This window comes from Sus scrofa, chromosome 3 (genome assembly GCF_000003025.6).
Source record: "Sus scrofa isolate TJ Tabasco breed Duroc chromosome 3, Sscrofa11.1, whole genome shotgun sequence".
NCBI classification, from domain to species: domain Eukaryota; kingdom Metazoa; phylum Chordata; class Mammalia; order Artiodactyla; family Suidae; genus Sus; species Sus scrofa.
Genome location: NC_010445.4, coordinates 1,993,169 through 2,020,627, shown reverse-complemented (window position 1 = coordinate 2,020,627; position 27,459 = coordinate 1,993,169). Strand labels below are relative to the sequence as shown.

At 58.2% G+C, this 27,459-nt stretch overlaps 1 protein-coding gene across 5 annotated transcripts in view; it reads left to right on the top strand.

Moving 5' to 3' along the window:
* The window catches only part of GNA12 (G protein subunit alpha 12), a 103,444-nt gene extending 85,310 nt beyond the window's left edge, over window positions 1-18,134 (top strand). For all 5 annotated transcript variants that reach the window (XM_021086011.1, XM_021086010.1, XM_021086014.1 and 2 more), the window contains 2 exons: window positions 12,863-12,913; window positions 14,587-18,134. In XM_021086011.1, coding sequence (XP_020941670.1) covers window positions 12,863-12,913; window positions 14,587-15,156 — 621 coding nt within the window. In that variant the 3' untranslated portion in view covers window positions 15,157-18,134. The remainder of the gene's footprint in view (window positions 1-12,862; window positions 12,914-14,586) is intronic.

Sequence of the window (27,459 nt, the reverse complement as noted above, 5' to 3'; positions counted from 1 at the left end):
CAAAAGAAATGAAGAGTGTTCACTTAAGAGGACGGACCGGTGACAGACGAGCAGGCGAGGAGATGCTGAGCATCATGAGAGGAGATGCAAATTAAAACCATTTTGAGGTACTTTTTAGACCCAATGAAGAGTAGCAAGAAGGCTGGTGAAGTTGTGGAAAAATTAGATCCCTCCTTCCTCGCTGGTGGGGATGTACAGTATGCCATCCTGAACCCAGTTTGGGAGTTTCTTCAAAAAAAAAAAAAAAACCAAACAGGAGTTCCTGTCATGGTTCAGTGGAAAGGAATCTGACTAGCATCCTCAGGGACGCAGGTTCAATCCCTGGCCTCGCTCCGTGCATTAAGGATCTGGTGTGGCTGTGGCTGTGGTGTAGGCCGGCGGCTACAGCTCCAATTCGACCCCTAGCCTGGGAACCTCCATATGCCACCAGTGTGGCCCTGAACCCCCCCCCCAAAAAAGGCCCAAATTAGAAAAAGGAAGCTAGAGGGAGGTCTCTGGTGCTCAGTTGATTGGGGGGCACGGGGGGGGGGTCAATACTTTGGTCCACAGATGTGATAAAGAACTGTGTACACATGTCGTTACTTCCCTGGTTTTGACATCAAAACACAAAATTTATAGCAAAACAAAAAAATTATTCCTATTTTGTGTGTCTTAGCACTAAGTGGATTGTTCTCTTCGAATTTTAAATTCCACTTGTTGGCTGCTAACTTGTAAAATCACACTTGATTTTTTTTTTCTACGCCTTGTGTGATTTTGCTAAACTCATTTCTTGGTTCAATTGTTAGGTTTTGATAGATTCCTTAGGATTTTGTATGTAAACAGTTTTGTGGTCTGCAAATTCAGTCTTATGTCTTGCCTTCCAATCCTTACAGCCTGGTTTTTTTTGCGGTAGCTGGACCCTCCAAGACAGTGGTGACCAGAAGTGGTGCGCGTGCCTGTACCCAGTCTCAGGGTGAACGTAGCAGTATTTCGTCATTAGCTACGATGTTAGCTGTAGGTTCTTCAAAGACACCCTTTATCCGTGTGAGCAAGTTCCTTTCCCAATATACAGCTTGATGAGCATTCTCAACTCTGAATCACAGTGAATTCTGTCAAATGCTTTTTCTGCATCTATGAAATGTTCCTGTGGTTTTCTTCTCATTTCGTTGTCCTGGTTTTCGTTTTCTGTTTTATGGACGTAACAGCCTTTTTCTGTATTGTTGGGTTTGGCTTCTATGGAAACACGTTCCGGGTCTCTTTGACACTCACGAGTACTCCGCTGAGACTGGATGCCCCACACCCAGCAATGCTCACATCTCCAGGCCCCAGCCGGGTGTCCTACGCCGTAACCCAGCGCTGATGAGATCTACCTGGAGAAAGCGCCAGGTGGCGCAGGTTCAAGGCTCCGTCCCACGAGACCAGCCCCGACTCACCCGCTTCAGACGCCAGTTACGAGAGCGGATGGTTACCTGTGCTTCTGACTGGCTGCCTCTCAGTCACTGGTTCCCACCAACCCCTTCTTGAGGTTCAATTTGTTTGCTCGAGCAGCTCACGGAACCCAGGAAGGTAACTTCCTTACGAGATTACTGGTTCGTTTCAAAGGATGAGAACAAACAGCCGATGAAGAGGCACCCTGGACCAGGTCCAGGAGGGTCCCGGGCACAGGACGGCTTCTTGTTCGTGGACCTGGAAGCTCTCCAAACCCCTGTTCAGGGATTTTTACGGAGGCTTTGTTATGTAGGCATCACTGATTGAATCATTGACCTTGGGGAATGATTCGACTTTGAGCCCCTCTCCCCTCCAAGGTTTGGAGGGCTGGGGGGCTGGAAGGTCCAACCCTCTGGCCAGGTTGGTTCCGCTGGCAACCAGCCCCCCTCCTTGGGGGCTTTCCAGAGTCACCTCATTCGCATCAACCGCGGTGTAGCTGAACGTGGACTTGTTATGCCTTACAGAAGACACCTTAATTGCTCTCATCATTTCAGAAATTCCAAAGGGTTTAAGAGCTCTGTGCCTAGAGTAGGATAAAGACCATTCGTGTATCTTTCCTACCGTAAAATCACAGCAGCACAAGGTGCTGAGGTTTGGGGAGGGATGCTGTGCCTGTCTTCAGGAGCGGGATTGCCCGTGATGCTCCTCTTGAGAATCGTCCGGGTCAGTTTGGGCTCAGTGTTAGGCTAGCCTCGTCAAAGGAGGTGCTCCCTCCTCTTCGGTTTTCTGGAAAAGTTTGCACAAGATTGGTGTTAGTTCTTGAGTGTTTGATGGAATTCACCAGTTAAACCATTTGCGCCTGAAATTTTCCTTTGAGAAATGTTTTTTATAAAAAATTCAATTTTTTTAAGTAAATATATTCCGGTTTCTTGGTGCCTGCTCTGTCACTTTGTAGGTTGAATTTTTTAAAGCCTTTTGTCCATTTCATCTGAGAGGTCCAAGTTGCCAGCGTGAAGTTTGCAAGGTTCTCTTCAGAGTCTAAATGTCCATGGATCAGTCGTATCTCTCCTCTTTCATTCCTGCTCCTGGTGATTCAGTTTCTGTTTTTTTACTAGATGACCTCGGATAGGAGAGCGTCGGTTTTGTCGACCTTTTGGAGAATCAGCTTCTGGCCTTGTGAATCTTTGCCGTTGTTGGTGCATTTTTTATTTCAGGGATAGTTGGTCTTTATTTTCTTTCTGCTACTCACCTTGCTCATCTTTCTTAAGCTCTTTGAAATAGAAACTTTGGTCATTGTTTTTAGATCATTTTTCTTCTTGATTGAAAAAAAAACAAAAAAGCAAAAGGAGTTCCCGTTGTGGCTCAGTGGGTTGAGAATCCAACTAGTAAGCACGAGGATACAGGTTCGATTCCTGGCCTCACTCAGTGGGTTAAGGATCTGGCATTGCCTCGAGTTGCGGTGTAGATGGAAGATGTGGCTTGGATCCTGAGTTGCTGTGGCTGTGGTGTAGGCTGGCAGATGCAGTTCCACTTCAACCCCTAACCCGGGAACTTCCATGTGCTGCAGGTGTGGCCGTAAAAAGAAGGAAAAATAAATAAATAAAATAAAATAAAAAGAAGCTACACATTTCTCCCCTCAGTACTGCATTAACTACATCTCACAAATTTTGATACTTTGCTTATTGTTCAACTGAAAATACTTTGTGGTTTATGTTGTAGTTTCTTTGTGCTTTCCAGCATTTCCATTTGAACCTGGGCGCTTTCCTCGGTCTGCTGAGATCAGCCCTGTGTGTAAACCTTAGCACGTTGATCAGGTTGTTTGAACGTGCTCATGTCTTCACTGCAGAATCTTTGCCATGTCTGAGTCTGGGTCTGACCCTCGTTCTGTGTCTGCAGACCGTGGCTCTGCCTCTTCGTCTGCCTGGTGATGTTGTGTGGAAGCAGGACATACGTGCGTCTATCAGTTGCCGCCCGAGCCAGACGGGCTGGGCCTGGCGAGGTGTCCTCTGCGTCTGCCTGGCGCTGCGGGGTGGAGGACCGCAGGGGCCCCGTCGCATCCATTCGCTGGCAGGTTTGCGAGGAGCTGTCGACGTTCAGTTGGTTCACCTCTTTGTTGTGAGGACTGGCGTGACAGCCGCCAGCCAGGCTGCTTACATGTCACACCAGCAAAGTGGGGTTTCTTCTCTGACCCGTGGATGCCTTTGGAAGCGTCTTGTCTAACAGCCTTGGCGTGGTTTTCCTCACGTTCGTTGTGTTTGGAATTTGTGGAGCTTCTTGGAATCTGTTAATTTATGTCTTTCCCCAAACTTGGAGAGTTTTCTGCTTTTTTTAAAAAACATGTTTTTTCTGCCTGATACTGTTCTCTCTTGTTAGATTCCAATTGAGGTGTGTTTGACCTTTTGAAATTGCTCCCACAGATGCTGGAGTCAATATCTTCTTCTTCTTTTTTTCTTTTCTCTTTTGGGGACTGGATAATTTTTTGTTTTTTTTGTCTTTTTTTTTTTTTTTTTTTTAAGGGCCGCACCCACGGCATATGGAGGTTCCCAGGCTAGGGGTCTAACTGGAGTTATAGCTGCCGGCCTACACCACAGCCACAGCCACACGGGGTCCAAGCCACATCTGCGACCTACATCACAGCTCACGGCAATGCCAGATCCTTAACCCACGGAGCGAGGCCAGGGATCCAACGTGCAACTTCATGGTTCCTCGTCGGATTCGTTTCCGCTGCGCCACGACGGGAGCCCCTGGATAATGTCTGCTGATCTAATTTCAAAGTTCGCCAATTCTTCCCCGTGTCATCTCCAATCTAAGTCCCTCCGTTAAATTCTTTATGTTGGATACTCTACCTTTTAGTTCTAAATGTTCTATTTGGTTCTCTCTGTACTTTGTTGATCTGCTAAGATTTTTTAGCGTTGTTATTCGTTACCAGCATTTCTTAACCTAATTGAACCCAGTTATAACAGCAGCTTGGATGTCTCTGTCTAATCGTTCCAATAGCAGGCCTGGGTTGGCTTCTGCTGATGCTATTTTACCTTGAGGCTGAGGGCCGTCTTCCTGGCTCTCCGTGTATTGATTGAGTGGTTTTGGATTATATCCTGTGACACTGGGCGTTGTTTTGGGGACTCTGGATCCCGGTACGTTCACCAGCCGGTGTTGGTATTTCTGCTCTAGCAGGAGTTAACGTGGAGAGACCCGGGGTGCCAGCTCTGCTGGGCCTGCGTCGCTGTGGCTCAGATCTCAGTTGGGGGCTTCCGGTGGTCCGTGCACACACAGCCTCTGAGGGTTCGCGCCTCCCCCCGCCCGTGCCAGCTGGCCCGGCCCCCCTTCCTCTGGTTCCTCGGGTCAGAAGGATGGTGAGCTTTGCACCGGGACGTCCGACTGGTTGGCTGGGGCAGAGCTGCGGGAACTGGCCTCTGCCGTCCCGTCCTGCCTCCAGCGCCTGCTTTTATTCACTCTTGAGAACCCGCCGGTCTTTGTTTTCTGAATTTTGTCCAGAAGTTAGGGTTGTTCTCTTCAGGACACTCTCTTTGCCAGGCGTTTAATCCCAGGCCGGAAGTGGAGCCACAAGGGTTGTTTTTAGTAATTAAACGTTGAACGTTTTCCCTGAGATGGAAGCAGGCAAGCTGCACGCTGCCACCAGCACAGCGTCAGGGCCCTTAGCCAGTGCTGTGAGGCGAGCGAGAGGGAGGGCCAGGAGCCCCAGGGCTGCCTCCGCAGACTCTGTGACTACGAGCCTGGACCAGGCACGAGAAACCACAGATGCAGGTACGCCTGGGGGTGGAGAGGGAGCTTAGCAGAGTTTCTAGGCACAAGTCGATATACAAAAATCAATTGCATTCCTATACACGAGCCTCAAAGATTTCAAACCAAACGATGTTTCAAAATGCCATTTCAGAAGCACTATGGAAGATTAAATACCTGACAATAAGTCTAAGAAAAGATGTGCAGACCTCTATGCAGGAAAGTTAGGAAGCCTTACCAGGAGGCATTTAAGGCCTGTTCAGGTTTTGTTTGGTTTTGGTGGGGGCGGGGGCGGGGTAGAGGTTGACAGCTGGTTTTAGAACTAGGGACATGCAAAGGGCCAAAAGGAGCCATAGCCTGCTCCAATTCAAGGACCAAAATACGAACCGTAGCACATTGTAAACCTTGGGAAACACAGGCATCTATGAGTCCACGTAGATAACAGAGAGAAAGGGAGGGCGGGGGGCCTCTCGTTTACAGTGGAGGGTCAGGCACAGGCCGGCAGCGGAGGGGAGGGGCGTTAGCGCTCAGTGGGAAGCTGGTGTATGACTGCCCCGTTGAGGACGGGACAGCACGAGACTCCCTGTCTAGAGGCAGGAGGCCACTGTATCCTTAGAAAACATCCGTCTTTCAGGAGTTCCACTGTGGCTCTGGTCACAAACCCAACTGGTATCCAGGAGGACACAGGTTCCATCCCTGGCCTCGCTTCATAGGTTAAGGATCCAGCGTTGCCGTGAGCTGAGGTGCAGGTCACAGACTCAGCTCAGATCCCACGTGGCTGTGGCTGTGGCTGTGGTGTAGGCTGGCAGCTGCAGCTCCGATGCCACCCCTAGTCTGGGAACCACCATATGCCAAGGGTGCAGCCCACAAAAGGAAAAAATAAATAAATCAGTGTTTCAGATTAAAGGAGGAAAAAGAGGATGACAGCTCAATGCAATATCTGGTTCTAGACTGAGTTCTGTGCTGGACCAGGAGCTGGCACGGGGTAAAAGCATTACATCGGCATCGCACTTGTTAGGAGCACATGTCCTTCCACTGGAGTTTTAGGGGTGAAAGACGCCTTCCTCTCGAGTGGTTTCGAGAAAGAAGTATAGACCATCGACCCATGAACAGCACCGGGGTTGGGGCGCCGACCCCCAGCCGTCAAACCCGGGATAACTTTACGCTGGTCCTGCGTGTCCACAGCTCCCCATGTGACTTTTCCCCAAACGAAGACGGCGACAGGCGGCCCTGCCCAGTATATCGTGTACGCGGTCTCTAGGGAGTCTGTGGTGGACGCCTTCTAAAACTGGCCAAGCCTCCGCCACCTCACCCCCATAATGCAGGTGCTTTCTCATCGGGGGAGACAGTCTCTAAAAGATGCTCGGACATTTCCTTGTAGCTCCTTCTTCCGTCCTAGTCCCTGGGTACAAATAAGAGTCTAAATCTGTAGTTTTCAAAGCTGCGTCTGCAATCCAGACTCTGAACTTCGCGTGGGACATCAAAGAGAGGAGCCCGATGGGCTCACATGCCCGTTCCCAGCGTAGCAGATTTTGCTTCTGATACATAGACACCCAGGGGTCATGGTGCCAAGGACAGAGCCACCTGACCACCCGGCCAAGGCGGGGCAGAGAGCCACCCCTTCCCACCCCCAGGGCAGCTACAGTTTAAAAATCGGAAGCTAGCAAGGGTCGGGGCGGACCGGAGCCTCTCTTCCTGGCTGATGGACTGAGCCCGTGCAGCCGGCTCCTTGGCGAATTAAACACCATGGGCGTCTCGCTGTCACCGCAGCAGCTCGAGTTGCTGCCGGGGCACAGGTGTGGCCAAAAAACAAAGAAAAATTACACGTGGAATGACCCTGTGACCCGTAATTCCACTCCCGGGTGGCTGTATGCCCGCAAGACTTGAAAACAGGTGTTCCAACAAAGACGTGTGCGTGAGTGCCCCGGCGCTCGTCTCAGTGGCCGAAGCCGGAAGTAATCTGAACTCCATCCGCGCGCCGACGGATGCACACGACACGGTCCAGCCGCACGGCGGCCTGTTCTCAGCCTTGGAAAGGGATGCAGACCCGGCAGCGGCCGCAACACGGGCGAACCTCCAGGGCGTGATGCCGAGTGAAACAAGCCCAGTCCTCGGGTCAGACTGTGATGTGTAGGAAATCTCCAAAGGGGCACGTCGTGAGACGCACCGAGGGGTTGGTCGGAGAACGGGGCTAACTGCTCGCGGGCGCAAGGCCCACTTTGGGCATGAAGCGCCGGGAGCTGGTTCAGGAGCGGGGGACACAGCCCGGGGGATGCGCTTGGTGCCACGGCGCTGTACACTTTACTGTGTGAGTTTTACCTCAATTTAAGAAGCAGACAAAGGCAAGAGGGCCTGGCCCTCTGACCTGGGGCCGCACCCCATCGTGCAGGCCCAGGAGACACACCCAGGCCAGCCCTGCTTCCAGGGCCTGTTTGGGCCTTTTCCTGGGTCTCACCACCGTGGCCAAGGGGCAGCCGTTGCTGGGATCTTGGGCGGAGGCTGGCGCTTGGATACGGGGCTGGAGCACGAGCTCGGACAACGGCCCGCAGCGGAGGCGGGAGAGCTGGTCCAAACCCTCTGCCTGAGGGGAAGGCGTCCCAGAGGGACACGTCCAGCCTGATAGGCCGTTCCAGCCGTTGGTTTCCGTTTGCCTTCGATTCTGGGGGGTGGTTTTGTAAAACTCAATTGCATTTTTAATTATGTACAGTGTTTGCATGGTTCTGGGGTCAAAATACATTCAGAGAGGTCTGCTTCCTCCCGGCCGCACCTCCCTCCCCGTTGCTCTCCCTTTTCACTGGTTGCTGGTTTATCTTCCGTGTTGCCTTCTGAAAATAGGAGCACACGGTATGTGGGATTTGGCTTCCTCACCATGAGACAAAAGAAGCGCAGTACGCCCCCCGTTCTGCACCTCGGGTGCTTCCGTCCGACGGCGTGGGAGTCTCTCCCCAGCGGGCTGTCCCTCGGGCTCCTCCTCGTTCCTTTCCGCAGCTGCGTGGTCCTCTACCCAAGGGACGTTTGGCTTGTCCCCAAATGCTGCAGCCACCGGCTCTGTGCATCCGTCATTTTGCCAGTGAGTCTTTTACCTTCTTCGGATTATAATTACCAACAGTTTGTAGGCATCCAAATTAAAATGTGAGAATCTTTATTTTTCTAAGGTGTCCATACACACACACACACACATACACACATGTGTGCGTGCATACATATATACACACATGCATGCATATACACACACATACACACAGATACATGCATATATATACATGCACACGTATATACCCACATACCTAATTTGGGGGCCGCAGAGTACAGCGGCTTGATGTGGGATCTCAGTTCCCAGAGCAGGGACTGAACCCAGGCTGCAGCGGTGAAAGCACCGTGTCCTCAGCCATTAGACCACCAGGAACTGTCGATAATGTATATTAATATGATGCTTTATCTTTTTCCAGATACGTTCACAGCTATGATATCATTTAATCTCACGGGATCCCAGGGAGATGTCACAGGTTCTAACTGAGCAAAGCCTGAGTTCACAGTGAAAGTTTCTTTTCGGGAATTACATGATACTTTTTGAAGTATTTTTAAAAGTACTCTGTTCAGTCAGGTTGTTTTAACCAAACATCTCTATCACGTGGAAGTAAAGTCTTGAATTTGCTGTTTACTAAGTCATGGAACTGAGCATCTGACCTTCGGGATAGTTTGTTGTTTTTAACACACAGCAGTTTTTAAATCTGTCTTTGTCATTTGTCGTGTTGAAATGAGTGAACTGGATTTTCCAGTCCCGCTCGCCCTCGACGAGCCCTGAGTTACAACTTTAGAAGTAGCTCCCCAGAGCCCAGGGGCAGGGAGGGCTCCTGGGAGGCCAGATGGGGGTGTCGGCGCTCGCTGCCCCTCAACCTTCGCTGGCCCTTGAATTCTGCCGCCTCCGCCTTTGGACCCCTTGGCCTGACCCACCCCTCCCTCCGCCTTCCCCTCTCCTGTGGGGCCTCTGCTGGTGATTCCTGACCCAGGCAGGCTCTCTTTCACGCTCATACCTCCCCTGTGACACTGACAGAAAGGACCAGAATTCACCCAGGTGTGGGAGACTGGATTCCCATCCAGAGAAAGGTGTGACCAGAGCAAGCCCGTCGTGCCCCGGTCTCGACGGCCTGGGCTCACTCCCAGCTGAACGAGCTGAGGCTGTGTCCTCTCGGACCTGCGCGGGCTGCGCGGTGGCCTGAGGGGCAGCTTCTGGGATGCGGGAGCACAGGAGCGTCCGTCTGACCAGCCGGACAGGATCCCTCAAGGCGGCATGGAGCCTGAACGTGTCTTTCACCAACTAGAGGGGTGGGCGATGGCGCCCGAGATCAGAGTCCATTTGCCAAAAAGGCGTCGTGCACATAAGCTGGGCCCTGCCTCTGTCCTCGTGTCATGCGCCCATCTGTTCCAGCACCTGCTGCTGCCGCTTGAATCAGACAGCCTGGCTCCTCCACCCCTGGACCCCCTCAGCATCCTCGTCCGGAGCTTCGCTGGGGGCTGGAGGCAGGAGGCAGGCTGGATGTGGAGTGTGGCCTCACTGGCCCCTGAGCTCATGTGTTCGTTGTGTTGGGTCTAATCCATGAATCCATCTTCTTCATCTTAAGTGATTGAGATTCTTCAAACCAAGGAGGGCTATAAAAAGCCCATTTCCCACGTCCTCCTCTTTGTAGACCATGTTACTGCTGCAGCTACCAGGAGACCCTCAGGGCGCTTTGCCTCGCATAATACTCTTTTTTTTGTCTTTTTGCCGTTTCTCAGGCCGCTCCCGAGGCAGATGGAGATTCCCAGGCTAGGGGTCGAATCGGAGCTGTAGCCACCGGCCTACGCCAGAGCCACAGCAACACGGGATCCGAGCCGCGTCTGCAACTTACACCACAGCTCACGGCAACACCGGATCCTTAACTCACTGAGCAAGGCCAGGGATTGAACCTGCAACCTCATGGTTCCTAGTCGGATTCGTTAACCATTGCGCCATGACAGGAACTCCATACTCTTTTTATAAAGGTGCTGTGTTTGTCCATTCAGCCTGCAGTAATAAAACACCATAGACCTAAACAGCAAGCATTTATTTCTCACAGTTCTGGAGGCTGGTCTTGCAAAGTCAGGACACCAGCAGATTGAGCGTCGGGCGGGGCCGGCTTCCCGGTTCATAGACAGCATCTTCCCACTGTGCCCTAACGCGGGAGGCGGGAGGGAGCCCTCTGGGGTCCCTTTAATAAGGGCACTGAGCCCATTCATGAGGCTGCACCCTCGAGACACAAGCAGCTCCCAAAGGCCCCGCCTCCTGACACCACCACCCCAGGGGTTAGGTTTCAGCCCCTGGGGAGGGGGTCACACACGGACATTCCTGTTCCAGTGTCTACAGCGGAGTCTGGGTGGTTAATTTCACATTGGCATCTCGGCTTGTGCCCCACACGCTCCTCTCGGACAAGGGCTGAGGATAGATCAGAAGGGTGACCCCGACCTTTGAACGAGCTGACGCTGCAAGCCTGTGGCGCGTGCCCATCCTGTAGGCAGCCTTGCAGATGGAAGACGGCCCCCTCGGTCCGACCGCACAGCCTGTGTCCTCGGCCGCGTCCAGCCCAGCCGGCCAGCAGGGCGGAGGCTGCGGAGTTGGCCCACCGATTCTGGTTTGAACGCTGGCTCCTCGTCTGCCCTCCTTGTCCCCTTCCCTCTCGCCCGAGTCAGAGAGCAGAGCGGCCCCGCCCTCTGCCTGGCATGTCCCCTGCCTGGCATGTCCCCTGCATGTCTCCCTGTCCTCGTCGGGGTTCTCTTTAGAAAGAGCCGTGGCCATGACCGTGCAGCGGCATCGCGCACGAGGCACCTCCGGTGTCGGGAAGCAGGTTGCTGCGGCTCTTAAAGCATCCTGGTGCCACAGGAACCCCAAAGGCCGTTAGCATGAGCATCCCCTGCGTTCTAAGGTCCATTGGGGTGACCCTGACTTCCGACTCAGTATTGGAAATATTTAAAGTCAAACTGGGGGACATAATTCCTTCTTTTTTTAAGAGAGCCTGTGTTTAGCTTGTCCTTAATTGTGTCCTTGGGGCTTTTCACGCCACAGCTGTGTGTTGGGCTTAAGGTTGCCCCCGTGTTGCCGGGACATCTGCCACATCACAGTGACAGAACGGGCTGAGGCATGTGTTGCCGTGACCTTTTGTGCTCTGTCTGGCGCAGACCCGCCGCCAGGGAGCTTGTCCACTTTCTTTTCTCCTGGACCCACCGGCAGTGTCCTCAGTCTTCCTAAGCTCTCCTGTCAGGAGGTGAGAGGGGAGGCCCTGTGGGGGGAGACGCAGCCAGAGCTCAGGCGAGCAGCCACCCCCCAGCAGCGCTTCGCCACCAGCTGTGTCCTGTCGAGTCGTGGGAGGAGCAGGCCGTGCAGTGAGCGCCTAGGGCAGCCGTGGGCAGGGGCGCGCTGCCGCCACCACGCCAGACTGCGGCTCTGCCTTGGGGGACCTGGGGATGCGGGCACCGCTGCCTGGGCCCACCTCTGACTGCCTGGACCTGCTGGAGCAGAGCCGGACACCAAGGGGGAGAACTGTGCCACGAGTCAGAGTCCGTGCCCAGGGGGAGTGTCCCCTGGCCTGAAGCAGAAGGCTGTCTGTGCGCCACGCACAGGCCTCAACCCGAAGGCTGCTTTGTCCCTAAGGGGCCTCCCGCCGTGGCCGCTTCCTTGGGGCCTGAGCCTCGTAAGAAGAGCTGCCGCTCCCGTCTTTGTTCACCTTGTTTTCATGGGGTCATGAGCTCAAGCTGGACCCTGGCTCCTTTCTACTGCCCCCCCCCCGAAAGGTCTGCCGTGGCCTCTGCGGCCCGCGTGTGTGGCTCCCTGGGCGACGCCCCCAGAGCCTGGCGCCACCCCACTGGTCCCGTCGGCCGAAGGAGGCTCAGCGGAGTCTCTAGAAAGCCGCGTCCCCTGCACCGGTCAGAACCCCTTCCCCACGTCCGGCCTTTGCAGGCCGGCGCCCGCCCGCAGGCCCGTCCCCCGCCGCTCCATCCAGGCCGAGGCCGCTGACGTCCTCAGGCCGAGAGGGCAGCCGCGTCCCACAACGCCAAGGGTGCAGGAGTGCGGGTGATTCTCAAGGTCGCTGCCAGCTACCCAGCGTCTGGGTCTGTGTCCACGTCCAGTCCCGAGCGCGTCTGGGGGCTGAAGAAGACGGGCCGCTGCAGCCCTGAGTCCAGACCAGAGCGTCCCTTGTCGTAGAGTGTAAATCAGGTTGTACAAATGTGTGGCAGGGCCTGCTGGCGACACTGGAGCATGTTTTGTCCTGTGTCTCTTGCCAGAGATGTCCCCTCTCTCCAGCAGTGCGGGAGTCCTGCGCTGGCAGCGCTGCTCGCAGGACCACGGTCCTCCCTTCGGGCTCCCTGGCGGCGTGGCCTGCAGCGGGCCAGCCTCCGCATCCGCGAGGGAGGCGTCAGCTGGGTTGGAGGGGCCAGCAGCCTGCCGTCGCCAGGAGCCAGTGGGGACACTTTAAAAAACAGTTGGAATTTGAACCTTGGGATCCGCTAGAGAAATGGCATTTCTGGATGCTTGGGATTGGTTTTAATTTTTAAAATTCCATGCATGCTCTCAGTCTTTCACTTTGCCTTCCAACTCACCCAGAGGCAAAACCGCACTCTTGCGACCCTGCTAAGTTCTCCCTGTACCACGTCCGCGTTCCTCAACCGAGACTGAGTCGCGAATCTTTTTCCTCCACGACAGGGCGAATCGGTGAAGTATTTCCTGGATAACTTGGACCGGATTGGCCAGCTGGTGAGTAAGAGCCCCCCTCCAGGAGCCTGTGGTCGAGGGTCAGAAAGCATCTGTGTGGAGACGGAAGCCGCCCTCGAGAGCCAGCCTCGCTGCGTTGGGGACCAGGAGTGCGGTGGAGACGCCACGCTCCCGCTTCCATCTGTGTCAGGATGGAGGGGCCGAGGGTTTCTTCTTCCTCACCGTCTTGCTGGGAAACCTCGAGTCCCTGCTTAAATCGGATGTAAAGTAGGGTTTCTGTAAGGATTCCTTCTCCCAGAGCACAAAAATGGAGACGGAAGTTCTTTTGTAAACGAAAGAGCTCCTTTAACTTTTCATCATGGAAAATGCAAACGTATACAAGGAGAAATAGTGTAATGAAACCCCACATGCAGTGCCTGTCGCTTCTGACCCGGCTTGTTCCCTCAGCCCCACCCCACCCCCAGGAACAAATCCATCATATTACTTCATCAAGAATATTTTAGAGGGGAGTTCCCATTGTGGCGCAGTGGTTAACGAATCCGACTAGGAACCACGAGGTTGCGGGTTCAATCCCTGGCCTTGCTCAGTGGGTTAAGGATCTGGCGTTGCTGTGAGCTGTGGTGTAGGTCGCAGATGCAGCTCGGATCCCGCGTTGCTGTGGCTCTGGCGTAGGCGGGTGGCTACAGCTCCGATTCAACCCCTAGCCTGGGAACCTCCATACCATATGCTGCAGAAGCGGCCCTAGAAAAGGCAAAAAGACAAGAAGACCAAAAAAAAAGAGAATATTTTGGAGGGTATCTCTGGACTGATAAGACTCTAAAAGTCACAACCACAATGCCATTATTGCTCCTAAAAAATTAGCAGTGTTCCTCAATATCAACCAATATCTGGTCAGTTGTGAGATTTTTCCCAGATGTCTCATTCATAAGTGTTTTCTTGCGGACGCTGCTGTATTTCAGCAGTTGGAATCAACCTCTTATTAAGGTCCATCATCGCATTTGGTCCATGTCACTTAAACCTCCTTTAATCCATAGGCTTCTGCCTTCATTTTTTTTTTTTTTTTTTTTTGGCTTTATTTGTTGGAGTGATTGGGCAATTTCTCCTGTGGGGTTTCTCACATCTGGGTTTTGCTGCGCCACCCCGACCGTGTTAATGCAGGTGTCTCTCTGCCCCCCCACACACACCCCCGTGCACCGTGGGAATGGGTTGGTCCTAGAGCGCTGTCCCTGCTTGGGTTTGGGGCCGGGCTGCTGCGTGAGTGCCAGTGTGCAGTAACCGCGGGAGGGTTGTCGGTGGTGCAGGAGCAGGGCGGTCTGCGTGACCGCGGTTGCCGGCGTAGTGCTCAAGACTGTAAGAGTTCCCCAAGAAAAACACATTAAATATACGGCAGGCGAAATTCAAAGAGCAGTGCAGAACCTCAATTAAATCTGCTCACACTAAGCTTTTGGAATGCGTGTGCCCTGCGAGTTAGAAAAATAGAAAGGTTGCGATGGTGCAGGGGGAGAAAGATGGTAGTTTCCTGTGGGGAAGAAAGGGATGAGGTTTTTGAGCAGGAGCCAAGAGGGAGGCTCCCGATCACCCGCCCTGGGTTCTGGGAGTGAAAGGTGCTTTTGGCGTCCGCTTCAGCCCCACGCTCTTTCCCTCCACGGCATCCCCCCCCCCCCCCACGCCGCCATACCTTCCTCCCCCAAGCGTCTCCCTGTCCTGTCTTGCAGAACTACTTTCCCAGCAAGCAGGACATCCTGCTGGCGAGGAAGGCCACCAAGGGCATCGTGGAGCACGACTTCGTCATCAAAAAAATCCCCTTCAAGATGGTGGACGTGGGCGGCCAGCGCTCGCAGCGCCAGAAGTGGTTCCAGTGCTTCGACGGCATCACGTCCATCCTGTTCATGGTGTCCTCCAGCGAGTACGACCAGGTGCTCATGGAGGACAGGTGCACCAACCGGCTGGTGGAGTCCATGAACATCTTCGAGACCATCGTCAACAACAAGCTCTTCTTCAACGTCTCCATCATCCTCTTCCTCAACAAGATGGACCTCCTGGTGGAGAAGGTCAAGGCCGTCAGCATCAAGAAGCACTTCCCAGACTTCAAGGGCGACCCCCACCGGCTGGAGGACGTGCAGCGCTACCTGGTGCAGTGCTTCGACCGGAAGAGGCGCAACCGCAGCAAGCCGCTCTTCCACCACTTCACCACCGCCATCGACACCGAGAACATCCGCTTCGTCTTCCACGCCGTGAAGGACACCATCCTGCAGGAGAACCTCAAAGACATCATGCTGCAGTGAGAGCGGCCGCGCCGCGGGCCCGGGCCCCGGGGGCGCGCTCCGTCCCGCCGGCGCGCGCACGGCCGAAGGCGGCGCCGCGCCGGCATTAGCTACTGAGTCCTGGGGACGAGTGACACTACTGAGATCCAAGCGGTCACCCTGGTGTGAACGTGCGACGCCGGAGAACACGGCTTCCCTCTTCCGGACGCTTCCTTTTCGGACGCAGCTTAGGCGGGGCCTGCGGGTCTGCGCGCGCCCGCGCCGTCCTTGGTGGCAGAGCCGCCAAAGCCCAGGTCTGTGCGGAGGCCGATGCCGGTCCTCTCCAGCTCTGCGTCCCCGCGGAGGGGCGTCGCCCGCTGGGGCCTCGCGGGAGGTGCCGGGCGTGCGGGCTGAGCTGGGTCCCAGCGCGGGGCCTCCCCGAGGGAGGGCGCCGCCTTTCCCTCTCTTGTGCCAGTTTCCCGAGAGGCCCTGGTCCCGGCTGTTCGATGAAGCGCCGGCGCCGGCTTGAGAGCAGGGGAGCGAGAATGCGGGTGTAGACCTGCCTTAACGCCCCCACAGCCTGCGTGCGCTGTCTTCCCGCCCCGTCAGATCACGGGGTGGGAGGTGTGGACGCAGGTGCATGCCCCCCTCCCTTTTGCCCGGCGGTGCCTGCTTCCTCCGGGCCACCCTCCCGCCCTCGGCCCTGCGGGCACTGCCTCTGTCCCCGTCACTCCCCGTCGCCCAGCACCTGCGCGGCTGCAGGGAGCCTCGCCCTCTCGGGGGCCTCCGGAGCTGGCGGGATCGCCAGCACAGCCTTCACTCGGGCCGCAGCTGCTGCCCGGAAAATCCGGCTTTGTCCACACTGCCACCCCACTGGTGCCTTCCAATAGCCAGCCCGAGGATCAAAGCTCGGATCCAGTCTGTTGCTTCTGTTACCACACACGTGACAGGTAAACACTACCGGCTGTGGTCTCCTCCGGGTCAGACTCCAGGAGGCTGTGAACGTCGCTGCGAGCTGGTAAACCCTGCTCTCCGGTGCTTTGCCCGGGTGTCTGTCACCGTTTCAAAAACACGCTGCCTTCCAGACTGGCCTCCTCTGGGTGTTCCTCTGCTACAATCTGTGTGGCCTGTCGAGGACTTTTCTGAGCAAGTGAACGAGAAAACACTTCCCCTGTAAGTGGCACCAGAATGTTCCTGTGGTTGAAGAACCATCCCCAGGCCCCGGCCCCAGGCCACGCTGTTCCGTCCTGTGTCCTGGGGCCTGTCCTGCTCGCTTTCATCCGGCAGATAAGCAGCGGCCTCGGAGGCTGGCCCGCAGGAAGGGGAGGAAGAGGCCTGCTTCTGAGTCATCCTGTTATCACAGCGTTTGAACGAGGGGACAGCACGAAATCCTTTCTCGTGCTCGAGGCTTCCTGTCGGCGTTTGCTGGAGTTTCGGCTCTTTTTTTGGCTGGAGAAAAGTTGCTGTTTTTGTCCTGCTTCCTGTGGCTCTTCATAAACCGAAAGGACGTGCTCCAGGTTCAGGGCCAGTGACCCTGGTTTAAGGGAAAAGAACGCGCTTGGGCTCCGTCGGGGCAGGGCCGAGGGCCTGCCCTGGGCCTGCAGCTGCGCTCTCCCTGCCGGCTGGGCCCGGGGCTCCCGGGGGCCTCGGGGGCCTCCGGCTCCCTCACCAGCTGGGAACCGTCTCCGTGGCTCTGCCCTCGCCATCCGTGCAACCGGCGGAGGTGTTGGAACGGCTCTCCCACCAGTTGGGCTCAGCCTGGTCAGTGAAGCAGCCTGACACGTGCGCTGGTCCCCTTGCAGACCCAGACGCGCCCCGGGAGGGGAGGCCGCGGCTGTTGAGGGGCCGGGACGCGGGTGGGACGCCTGAGGGCCTGGGCCCCCGCCCCTCCACTGCGAGCCGAGCAGGCAGCTTCGCAAGGCCTGATTTGTCATAGAGAAGAAGGTCACTCTTTGCAAGGCTAAACTAAAACCATTTACAGTTTTTCTGCACGTAGTTTATAGTCATTTTTCTGTCCAAAACCTTAGGCTTTTGTATTTTTTAATTTCACTGTTACTCCTGATTATTGTCTTTTTTATTGAGATGTTGGAGAAGCAGGAGATAGTTGTGCCTCATCTATTACTACAAAAACCTAACAATAAACTTCCTTAAACTAAGATACTTTCCTCATAGTTCCACCATTTACACACAAAGACACGTGTATGTGTTTCACTGAAATATTTTTTTAACCCTCCTGTTTGTAGACAACTTGTTTCACAGATACTGCGTTGTGGCTTTGTAATTTATAGAGATCGCTAGAGTCCTTCTTTTTATAGTTCTTTTACTTCTTTGATAAAAGAAGAAGGAGTCAGGTAATTTGAACTCCAAGACCAAGAAATAATCTTGCAACAAGATGACGGGTTGTGACCAACTCTGGCATCCTGGAGACAGACACTCGCCACCTTGGTGTCGTAAGTGTGGGCACCGTTTTCTGGAGCCTGGGGTGAACGGCTCACGGCTTACACTTTGCCCAGCCCTTTGGCATCGGTCGAGGGGCTGGTTTGATGATCTGACCTCTTTCAGTCTCTGGATATTTGTTAAAATAGATCCTTAATTTTTCTTCAATAGAAAATACCACTCAGCGTTCAAAGCCAACAGTAATTTTTCGGTCCCAGATATTCAGAGCAGATAGATAACTGTAACCCTGATGCTCCTTGAAGCTTCATTATTCGCCGATCAGTTTATTTCCACGTGGGACACGCAGGAGAGCCGCCACAGACACTGTGAGTGCACAAGCCCCCTGGACACGCCTGCAGCTCAGGGAAGAGCGCCAGACACACGTAGCAACACGCGTGTGTGTGTGTGTGTGCAGGGCGGGGGAGGGGGGCCTCCTGCTGCCCTGAACCTGGGAGCCGGGGGTGGGGCTGAGGAGAGGCCCGGTGATGGACCTGGATGTGCCCGGAGGCCAGAGGAAGGGAGGGTGGGGATTCTTCAGCCGCCGCCCCCTCTACTGTCCCCACCGCAAACCTGAGAAGCTGCTGACACAAAGCACGAGTGACTCCCAGTCATTGGCAGCTCATCCTGCTCAGGATCCTCTTCTGGAGAAGGAACGTAGGTCCCGCACGGGGGTCACGGCCAGGGCAGGGCACGTGGGCGCCGCAGAGCCCCTCCCCCAGAGAAACCTGTGCCCTTCCTTGTCCACGTGGATGGGGGCCAGCTGCTCTGTCGAAGCTGGTCCACGTGGGGGTGCTTAGCTCTGGCCCCCACGTGGGGTCACCTGAGGGGCTTTGCAGAGGCCCTGGGCAGAGCCACGCAGAGCCCGTCCTGCCCAGACGTCTCACGTCGGCACCGGGCAGGCTGTGCCGCTGGGACCCAGAGCCGTGGAGCAGAGCGCCTGCCTGGGAGGGAGGGCCCTCCGGGCCGGGGGTCCTGTGTCTCGCGTGGGGAGAATGCTGGTCGCCGGTGTCGTGGCCGCTGGGTCCTCCCTTGCTGTGACCACTCACCTCGGGAAGGACGTGACGGCAGGTGTTCCCACTGAGCCTCTGACAACCTGGGGGGCCGTCCTTTCAGCACCACTTTCTCCACCCTTTCTGGAAGCTTCGCCAGGGGCACTCAGCACCCTCCTTCTTCAGGGATGCTGGGAGATTTAGGAAACGGTGTGAAGGAAGAGGCAGACCCTTCTCGAGTCGGCCTGGTTTGCACAGCAGCCTAGGGATGGGTGGGCCTTGTGTGTGGGTCCTGCGTTTGGGGCGCCGGTCCTGATGCAGAGGGTGCTGCTGGGCCTGCAGCTAGGAGAGGGCCTGCTCCTGCTGGTGGCATCTTTGAGGCACCAGCCAGGGCCTCCTGAGACAGTTCCGGGGGCCACACTTGCTGTGTTCAGGGCCCTTCTCGGCAGGTGGTGCTGCTGGGCGCCGAGTTAGGGAAGGGCGAGGCCGAGCTCACGGTGAGGGCAGGTGGGGGCACCCTGCGGGCGTGGCCGGGCTCCTCCTGCCCCAGGGGCCCTGCTGTCAGTCTTCTGCTGGAGAAGGACTTGAGGTCCCCAGAGGGCTGCTCTTCCTCTGCCCGCTCTCCCTCCAGAGGGCTCCAGAGCCCGGAGGCTGGGTATCTGCTAGCGCCCAGGATGGCCCTTTCCAGGCGGCGGTTGGGGGTTCCACAGGGCGGTTGGTATCTCCTCAGGCAAAAACCTCCTTCTGAGCACAGCAGGTCCCTCCCTGCCTGGGGCGCAGGATGACATGGGTTTACTCCTGGCACGGCTCCTGGGGCAGACCCGACAGTGGCCACGAGCCGGGAGCCCCAGGAGCGCGGAGCTCACGCCAGAAGGAGCAGGGTGTGGCCAGAACCAAGCAGGTACCCGGCAGGATGGGCATTGCCAGGAGCGGGCGTCCGAGGGGGGTGAGGATGGGGACAGGGGCACTCCAAATGAGACCCCTGCCTGTCAAGTGGTACGTGCACGGCGGCAAGGCCAGCCAGCTGGCCAGGGTGTGGAGTGGCCGGGAGAGGCCAGGCTGTGTCACCTGTTCCTCAGACCCAGACACCTCAGCACGCTGTCATGAGGTCCTCATTACAGGGGACCTGAGGACCCTGCAGCTGCCACCACGAGCGGCTCACTTCACAAGTGCCAGCCTGGCCCCACCTGCAAGCTGGGTTCTCCGCTTCCACGCTGGTTACCAAGGTAGTTTTTCTTCTGGTGGTGGGGTGTGTGTGTGTGTGTGTGCAAAACACAGACCAAAGTGAAACCCTAGAGCTGGGCCGCAGCTGGGAGGGCCGAGAGCAGCCACTGGGGGTCCTGGACAGGCCCCAGCGCCTCCCGGCCGCGAGCAGCTCGGACCCGAGGGCCAGCAGGGCGGAGACAGCCGGGCTGCGCTGGGCCAGGGTCGTCCTGCTCTGTCTGCTCCAGGCTTGTCACTCGGGCGCCTTTTTCTTAACACTAAATTCACTTTATTTTGTACTTTTAAAAGCTGAGTATTTCCCCTGAGCCAACATAACCCCAGCCGTTCCGTCGAGCTGGAGGTTTCCCTGCGGGAGGGCACCTCCTGGCAGGTGGCCAGCCAGCATGGACCGTGCATCCCGCCGGCTCAGGCGGGGGCACAGGAGTGCGGCCCTGTGCTGTGTGTCAGGGCACACAGGCTTTGGCTCCAGCTCAGGGCAGGTCCAGGGGCTCGCCTCCAACACCTGACTTCAGGAGGGCTCTGGAGGGGGCTGAGACGGGCTGCCAGGAGGCCCCACTATGTGATCTGTGGCCTCCACCATGAGTGGTGACAGAGCCTGGTGGCCTCCTCAGCGGCCTGGGCGCTTCGAGGGGGCTCTCGGGGCTGCGGTGCACCAGAGCTGCTGAACTCTCTGTCCTGGGCGCCCCACCCCCTCTGTTCAGTGCCTTGTTCAGTGCCTTGTTCCCAGGGCGGCCTCCCACAGCCTTGGGGAGACACAGGGGGTCTCCCCACCACCGTCTGTCCAACTGCCCTCAAAAGCAGCCCTCACCGTGGGCAGAGAGCCCTGTCACTCAGGGGTCTTGGGAAAGTGTTTGCAACCAGGCTTGGCCTGACAGCCAGACTAACAAAGCCGGGCCTCTGTGGCTTCCCTCCTCCCCGGGCTGTCCGGATGAACCTGGAGCCTTTTCCAGGGTCACCTGCAGCCAGGGGGTCAGAGCCCTCGCTGCCTTGGCGGGCGGGGGGGGGGGCTCGCGCGGCCTGGGAAACGTGCGCCATTCTCCCCGTGTCTTGGCTGTTAGGCTCTTTACCAGGCCTGCTTGTGAAGACATTTACAGCAGGTGCCTAGGGAGCCCGTCCTCTAGAATCGAAACACGTCCCCTTTGACCTACCATGCAAATCGCAGAACATTCCAAGTGTCCTTCAGTCCGTTCAGACCCGCTCTCATTGGCCGGCGTGTCACTCTCTCGACCCGAGTGCAGCCAGGAAGTCAGTGTTGTACCCTCAGCCCCCTCCTGGCTGCCTTGCGCCGCAGCCCCCGGGGTGCCTGGGGGACCCCAGAACAGGGACAAGGCAGTGGTGGCCGTCGGCCAGTGCGTCCACTGCAGAAGCAGCTTCGAGCTGTCCCAGGGTGTCTACACACTGAAAGGAGATTCCGGGGACAGCCCAGGGCCCGGTCCTGGGCACCTCCCCTGGGGTGTCGCTGCTCCAACCCCGCCTGTGACGCGGGGACGGGCCTCCGTGAATGGATGCCGTGTTCCAGGCTGACGGATCCATTCTGCAGTGTAAAAAGGATTGTATAGCTGCGGTGGGTCGTTTAACGTGCTCTGTATATGTGATTTGTATAAATCTATTAAAACCTGCCTTCACTTACACCCGGCCCCTGGTGTCTTGCATCCCGCTGCTCCACGGCAGCCGTGCGTGAGGCAGCTTGTGCCCGGGGCCTTGAGTGTGTGCAGCTTTGGGGAGACGCCGCCCCAGTGCAGGCAGCTTCTGGAAGCGAGGACTCCTGGCGGGGGTGTGGGGGGGGTGCTCAGGGCTGGGGTCTGGGCCTCAAGCTCGCCCACGCCCCAGTCCCTGCTCCCTCCCTCGGCAGGGAGCGCCCTGACTCCCCAGTGTTTGCTCAACCGCAGGCTCGGCCACCTCTCAACCAGCCACCGCCCCAAGGGCAGCCTGTAGTCGGACCGAATCCAAGAAAGCCTCCGAGTGACCATGTCACACCTCCGAGTCCCAGCAGAAAAAGTGGTGTAAGTATTCTAATAGAAACAGAGGGACGCCTCCCCCCAAACAGAAAAGGCCAGCCTTTTTGTTACATCCCATCGACGGCAGCAGCTTCGGCCCGGCCAACGCGGACCCCGGGAACCCGCATGCAGAAGGGACCCAGTGTGACGGGAGGCTTTCGTTTAACTTGGCCCTGAGGGACCAGAATGGAAGGGGGGCCCAGAGTGGGGGGGGGGACACGTGTCACAGAGAAGGGCGCTCCCGTCCGTCCACACCCCACGGACCTGGGTCTCGAGGGAGCCCTCCCCGCAGACCAGACCTCCCCGTCTCTAGAAGGCGCGCAGCGTGACAAGCACTGTCACGGCACCGTGCGCCCCGGGCAGGAAGGAACAGCGCGTGGCGTCCGCGTGATGAACTGGCTCGTCCTTCAGGCTTGTAGCCCGTCTGCCTCGTTCCTCGGTTGAGGTTTTACGCGTATGTGTTTTGAGAAGGAAGTGTGGGATGTACGTGTCACCGGAAGCTTGATGTACACAGAACCCGTCCTGCGCGGTGAGGCCACCCACAGTCCCCGTGTGAAGGGGCCTGCGTGGAGGTGCACGTCCCCCCGGCTCAGTGAGGACGAGGCCAGTCTAGCTGTTTAATCCCCTTGTGACTGAAGCGCACGTGATCCAGACAGAGTGGTCGCCACTGAGCGAGGCCTGTCTGGGGGGCATCGGGGGCCAGGACCGGGACGGAAGCTCAGCCCCCCGGACCGTCCACCTGTGGGAGGTTCCTCTCCTGCTCGGGGCCTGGACTGTGCTCACGAGAGCCCCCCATCTGCCGGCCGCTCAGGGAGGAGTAGGAGACGGAGATCAGGCCTGAGGACAAAGGAAGGGGACTGAGCGCCCCCTGCGGCAGCTGCAGTCGCTCGGCCCTGTCCCATCGCAGCTGGGGGACCGCTGCCCCCCGTCCTTCCCAAGGGACGAGGGTGCACAATGGCCTGATGCCTTCGCAGGTAGATGGGGAGCCCCTCCCACACAGTGGGCTGTGGGGACCGGTGGACACGCTCAGAAGAGCTGCTTTCTCCACACCGGGCCCCCGGGCTCGCTCCTCTCCATCCAGGAGAACTTTGCCCCCTGCCCCCACTGCACCCCCCAATTTAAGACGAGGGTAGGAGGGGCGTCCCACGTGGCGGGGCTCCCCAGGGGTGTCCCTGTCCCCGTCCCCGATGTCAGGCTGGGACAGGCAGGCAGACCCAGCCTCACCTGCAAACCACGCGAGACAGAGGCCGTCCAGCAGGGCCCGTCCCTCACCCCCGACTCGACCACTCTTCCTCGGGACACAAGGGCTGGCAGAGGGACGGTCCGTCCCAACGGGGGCGGGGGATGGGGGGGGCAGCGCCGCCCTGGAGCCCCGGCTCTGCAGATCCTCTCGCCCACGTGGCAGGTGAGTGCGGGCCTATGGGTGCAGGAACGGCCTGGACGTGGGCCTCCCAACTGGTTGTCTACTGGTCACAGGCCAGTGAGAGGCCGTCACCCCAACCGCAAGGCGAACAGCACAGGTAAGCATCCTTAGACGAATCGGTACCCAGAGGGAGGCCGCGCGACGTGGAGGCTGCACTGCGGCCGGAAGCTGGCAGAGGGCGGGGAGGCTGAGGGTCACTGACCCCAGTGACAGAGGCCGGGCTGGGCCAGGCTCCACCCAGAAAGTGCTGAGGATACGCTGGGCCCCCGTGCATCCTTGGTGGCCTCACACGGGAGCCGGTGTCTGCCGTCTGGAGGGTCTGGGTCCTCTGCGCCGCGGCCCTGACCCGGGGTGCTTGCGCCGCCCCCTTGGCCCGCCCCGCCCCCGCCCGGGGTTGTCACTGGGGGTTGGACTGAACCGGAGCGGCCCCAGGGCACTTCTGGGAAATTGCTTTATAACATAAACCCCTGACATAAGCTTGTTTTCCTTTGCCTCCTTACCCAAGAAGCCGAGTTCAAAAATAAACCTAGTTATTCTGGGTTCTCCCCGATGGAGGGCTGGAAAAGGCAAGGCTGGCGGCTCTTCCTGCCAGCTCTTCACACAGAGTTCAACAGCCCCGAGCCGGGGTGCTTCTCAGCAACGCTGTAGGCGCTTCCCCAACGATTCCCAGTGTTTAGCTTTGCTGCCTGTCGTCCTGAGGGCCATAAATTGGCCATTTCCTGGCGTTTCCTTGGAAGCAGTCACCCCGCCCCATCAGGGACTCCAGCTCTGGGGCAGGCAGGGGTCAAGGGCCAGCCGGGCCTGGGGGCCACGGCCTGTGCTGGGCAGCCTGGCCGCGGCAGGCAGGGAAGGCCTGGAACCGGCCTCCGTCCGCTGGGCCTGCAGGCCCAGCTCCCGTTGGGAGTCGCCCGCTGCAGCCCTGATCCTCCCGGGCTTCAGGGTAAAAATACTCCTGCTGGGGACTCGCCCTCTTTATGCAAACAAACCGGTGCAGCCCCAGCAGCTCCAGCTTCGTTTAAGTTGGCATCTTCACCCAGGAGCGCTGGCCACCCACCCCGGCCGGCCGTGGACTCGGAGCCCGAGCCCGAGGTGCCGCGGCAGCCAGAGCTTCCCGGGAATCTTAGAAACTGGGCGAGCGCAGCGCAGAGTTGCCGGTGGGCTTTCCCACACCAGACAGACCCACAGCGCAGGGCTGGACGTTCAGCCCCTGCCTGGCAGCCGAGGGAGATGACCAGACCTCTCAGGGCCCTTGGCCACAGAGTGGGATCAGGGCGCCTGCCCTGCAGGGGTGGACAGAACCCCTGGTCCTTAGAACAGGGTCAGAAGCGGTTTATTTGTGGGGAAGGTCCACCTGTCTTTTCCCAACCGGATGTGGGTCGAGCAGCCCGGCCCTGCCTGTTGGGTCGGGAGAGCCGTTCCATGTGGCCCCATGACTGGTCTTTCTATGTGTGTGGGTCCCAGAATGTTAAAGCCGCTCCTTTGAACTTGGTGGGATCTAAATTTGGGCTCTTTGCTTTAATATTAGCTGCTTGGCTCAGCCATTGTGTTTGTTTTTTTTAAGCCCTCTTGGAGCTGCTTTCCTCCCAGAAAGGTTTGCATCAGACGTCCCAGGGGACAGTATTAACGGGACCACGCCCCCCCACCCCCACCCCACGCTCTGGAAACGTGGGGGCCGGCAGAGGGGCTCGCGGGGAGAACTCGCTGCCCAGCCGCCCGGGGCAGACCGGCAGGCGGGAGCAAGGAGAGCGGAATCTTTCTTGGGGAGGAAGAAAGGGGGGGTGCACCTCTCAGACGCGGGCACGGCTCCTCAGCCCCTTTCCCAGTGTCCACGCGTGTGTAGAAGCAGCTTTTGAAAGCAGGTGTGCGGCTCCCAGCGCCGGCGCACGTGGACGGGGACACGGGCGTCACTGCGACCCGAAGGACCTCTAGCTCCATCCAAGCGCCCCCCCCCCCGGCCCACGAGAGCGAGAGGGGCTCAGAGGGGTCTGGCGGGTTCGAGGACCTCTCCTTCTGATAGACAGGGACCCCTGACAGAGGAGATGAGGAAGCCATGAAGGGGACGTGGCGCGTTTCCCAAAAAACCCCGGCCCAGCCCTGCTCGGGGGCCACTGCACCGTGGCCTGGCAGGACCTCAGCCTTCCTCAGCGCCTCGGCCGTGGCTGCTCCCCCAGCAGGGGTGGGACCTGGGCTCTGACCGGAGCCCAGGGAGACGCTCTGCCTCCTCCTCCTCGACGTGTGGCTTTGAAACACCTTCCTCCCGGCCGCGCTCTCTGCAAGCGGCAGCGGCCACGGAGGAAGCGGCGTGTCCCTCCCCACTCGAGGATGCTTTTCTGGGGCGCTCCGCACCCTTGGGGGCCCGAGGCCATGGGCACAGATCGATGGTGCTGAGGGTGCGACCCTTCGGGCTCCCTCCCCGTCTGCGCCAGACTCTGCCCTCCCACCGGCATGGGATGTATCCCCCACGGTTCCAGTCGTGGATCTCTGGCAGGAGAAGAGCAGGTGGCAAGAGGTTGTCACCAACCCAAGCAGTGACCCCTGCCCACGGCAGGTTTTCCGTGAATGCGCGCCTGCCTCTCGCACCCCTGTACACAGGTGGGACCCCTCCCTGTGTGAGCCGGGCTGGGCCTGCTGATGGCCTTCAGGGCCGCGTGGCGCCGTGCCTCTTCCACGTGGCTCTAGGGGACCCTGCCTCGGGTGACCAGCGCCGCAGGACCAGGATGCCCGAGCCGCCCCGACAGCACCACGGCCCCAGCCCTCCGCCGCCTCGCAGCAGCCCAGTGAGTGAACCACCCTGGCGCTGGACTCGCCAGCCCAGCCCCGGGCAGCCCTTCCCCACCAGACTGCCCACACTGCAGAGCACCAGAGTACAGAGCCAGACAGGCCGCTGGGGTTTTAAGCCACTCAGGTGTGGGCGGTGGCTCACAGCGACGGACCCCCAGGCAGCGGCCTCCCACGCCCCCGTGCTCTCCGTGGGCCTCCCGGCACCCTTCTGCAGAGCCGGCTCCCTCTTCTCCCGCTCGGTTACCTCTGGGTCCTTGTGATGCCCGTCTGACCCTGGGCAGGAGAACGGGCTCCAGGGAGCTGCCTCCTTGCTGCGTCATCCTCACACCCCTTTGCACTTTCTGGGATGCGGACCCGCGTTCTTCCCCAACCCCATTCACCAGGAGGCTTCAGGCTTCCTTGCTTGGGGGTCTGTATTTTGCGCTGCTTTTCTCAGGAGGCCCCCCACACGGCTAAGCTACGCACAAAGCGTAGGAGCTGCCCTGTTCTTGCCTCTTTCCCGACGGGAAAATACGGAGCCCACTCAGGACTCTGCAGGAATTCTGCTGCCGGAACCAGAGGCCTCTCTCCCGGGCCTCGGGAGCTGCAAACCAGGGCATCTGACACTGGACACGGAGTCACTTGCACCAGGAAAATGCCTGCGCCCATGAAGGAGCATCCACAACTGGAAGCAACGCTTGACAAAATCAAAGGCAAACAGAATTCTACGGACTGGTGGGTGTCTTAACATCTCAACCAGGTTTTGCTCTCAGAAAGTGGTAGAACTAGACCGCAAAGCACAGATACAGGAGTTGTGAGCAAACTCTAACCCCCTTGCCTTCAGTGATGTTGGCGTCCAGGCCACCATGGTCAGAAAACCATCCTGAGAACGGAACCAGTTCGCTTGCTCTGCAAGTCGCAGCAGGCGGCTGTCGCGGGGACTCAGAGGGGCCTCGGCCTCGCCGCACCTTGGCCCTGCATGTGGACCCCCCCTGCTCTGATGCTCACCAGCCTCCAGGGGGTGGTGGCAATCCCGGACTGTCGCGAGCTGCTCAAGAGAAATCGCTAAGGCTCAGGAAGCAGTTAGTGCCGCGGGACGACCCTCCCGTGGGCTTTGAGGACAGAGCAAAAGCCCGCCTTGCGTGGCGGCCCTGCGAGGCGCCGAGGCACCAGCGTTTGCAGTAGCACAGCCCCGGGCCTCCCTGCCCAAGGCAGCCTCCGAGCTCCAGCGCGAGGGACTGGCACGCCCGGAGAAGCCCCAGGACAAACAAGCTTCGGCTCCCACACCCACCATGCGTCGGGTGGGCCCGAGGACAGCCCCGGGGTGCTGGGCACCCCCAGCCAACCACCTCGCAAGGCTGCGGGTGGCCCTGGGAGTGAGGGGGCCACAGGCAGAGGGGTTGCCCTCTGCTTCCAGAGACACCTTCCTTCTGACCAGTGCTGGGCCCGCAGCGCCCTGGCGGCCAGGAAGCCCGTCCCGGGACAAGCAGACACTGGGCAAGAGGCGCCTGCTGTG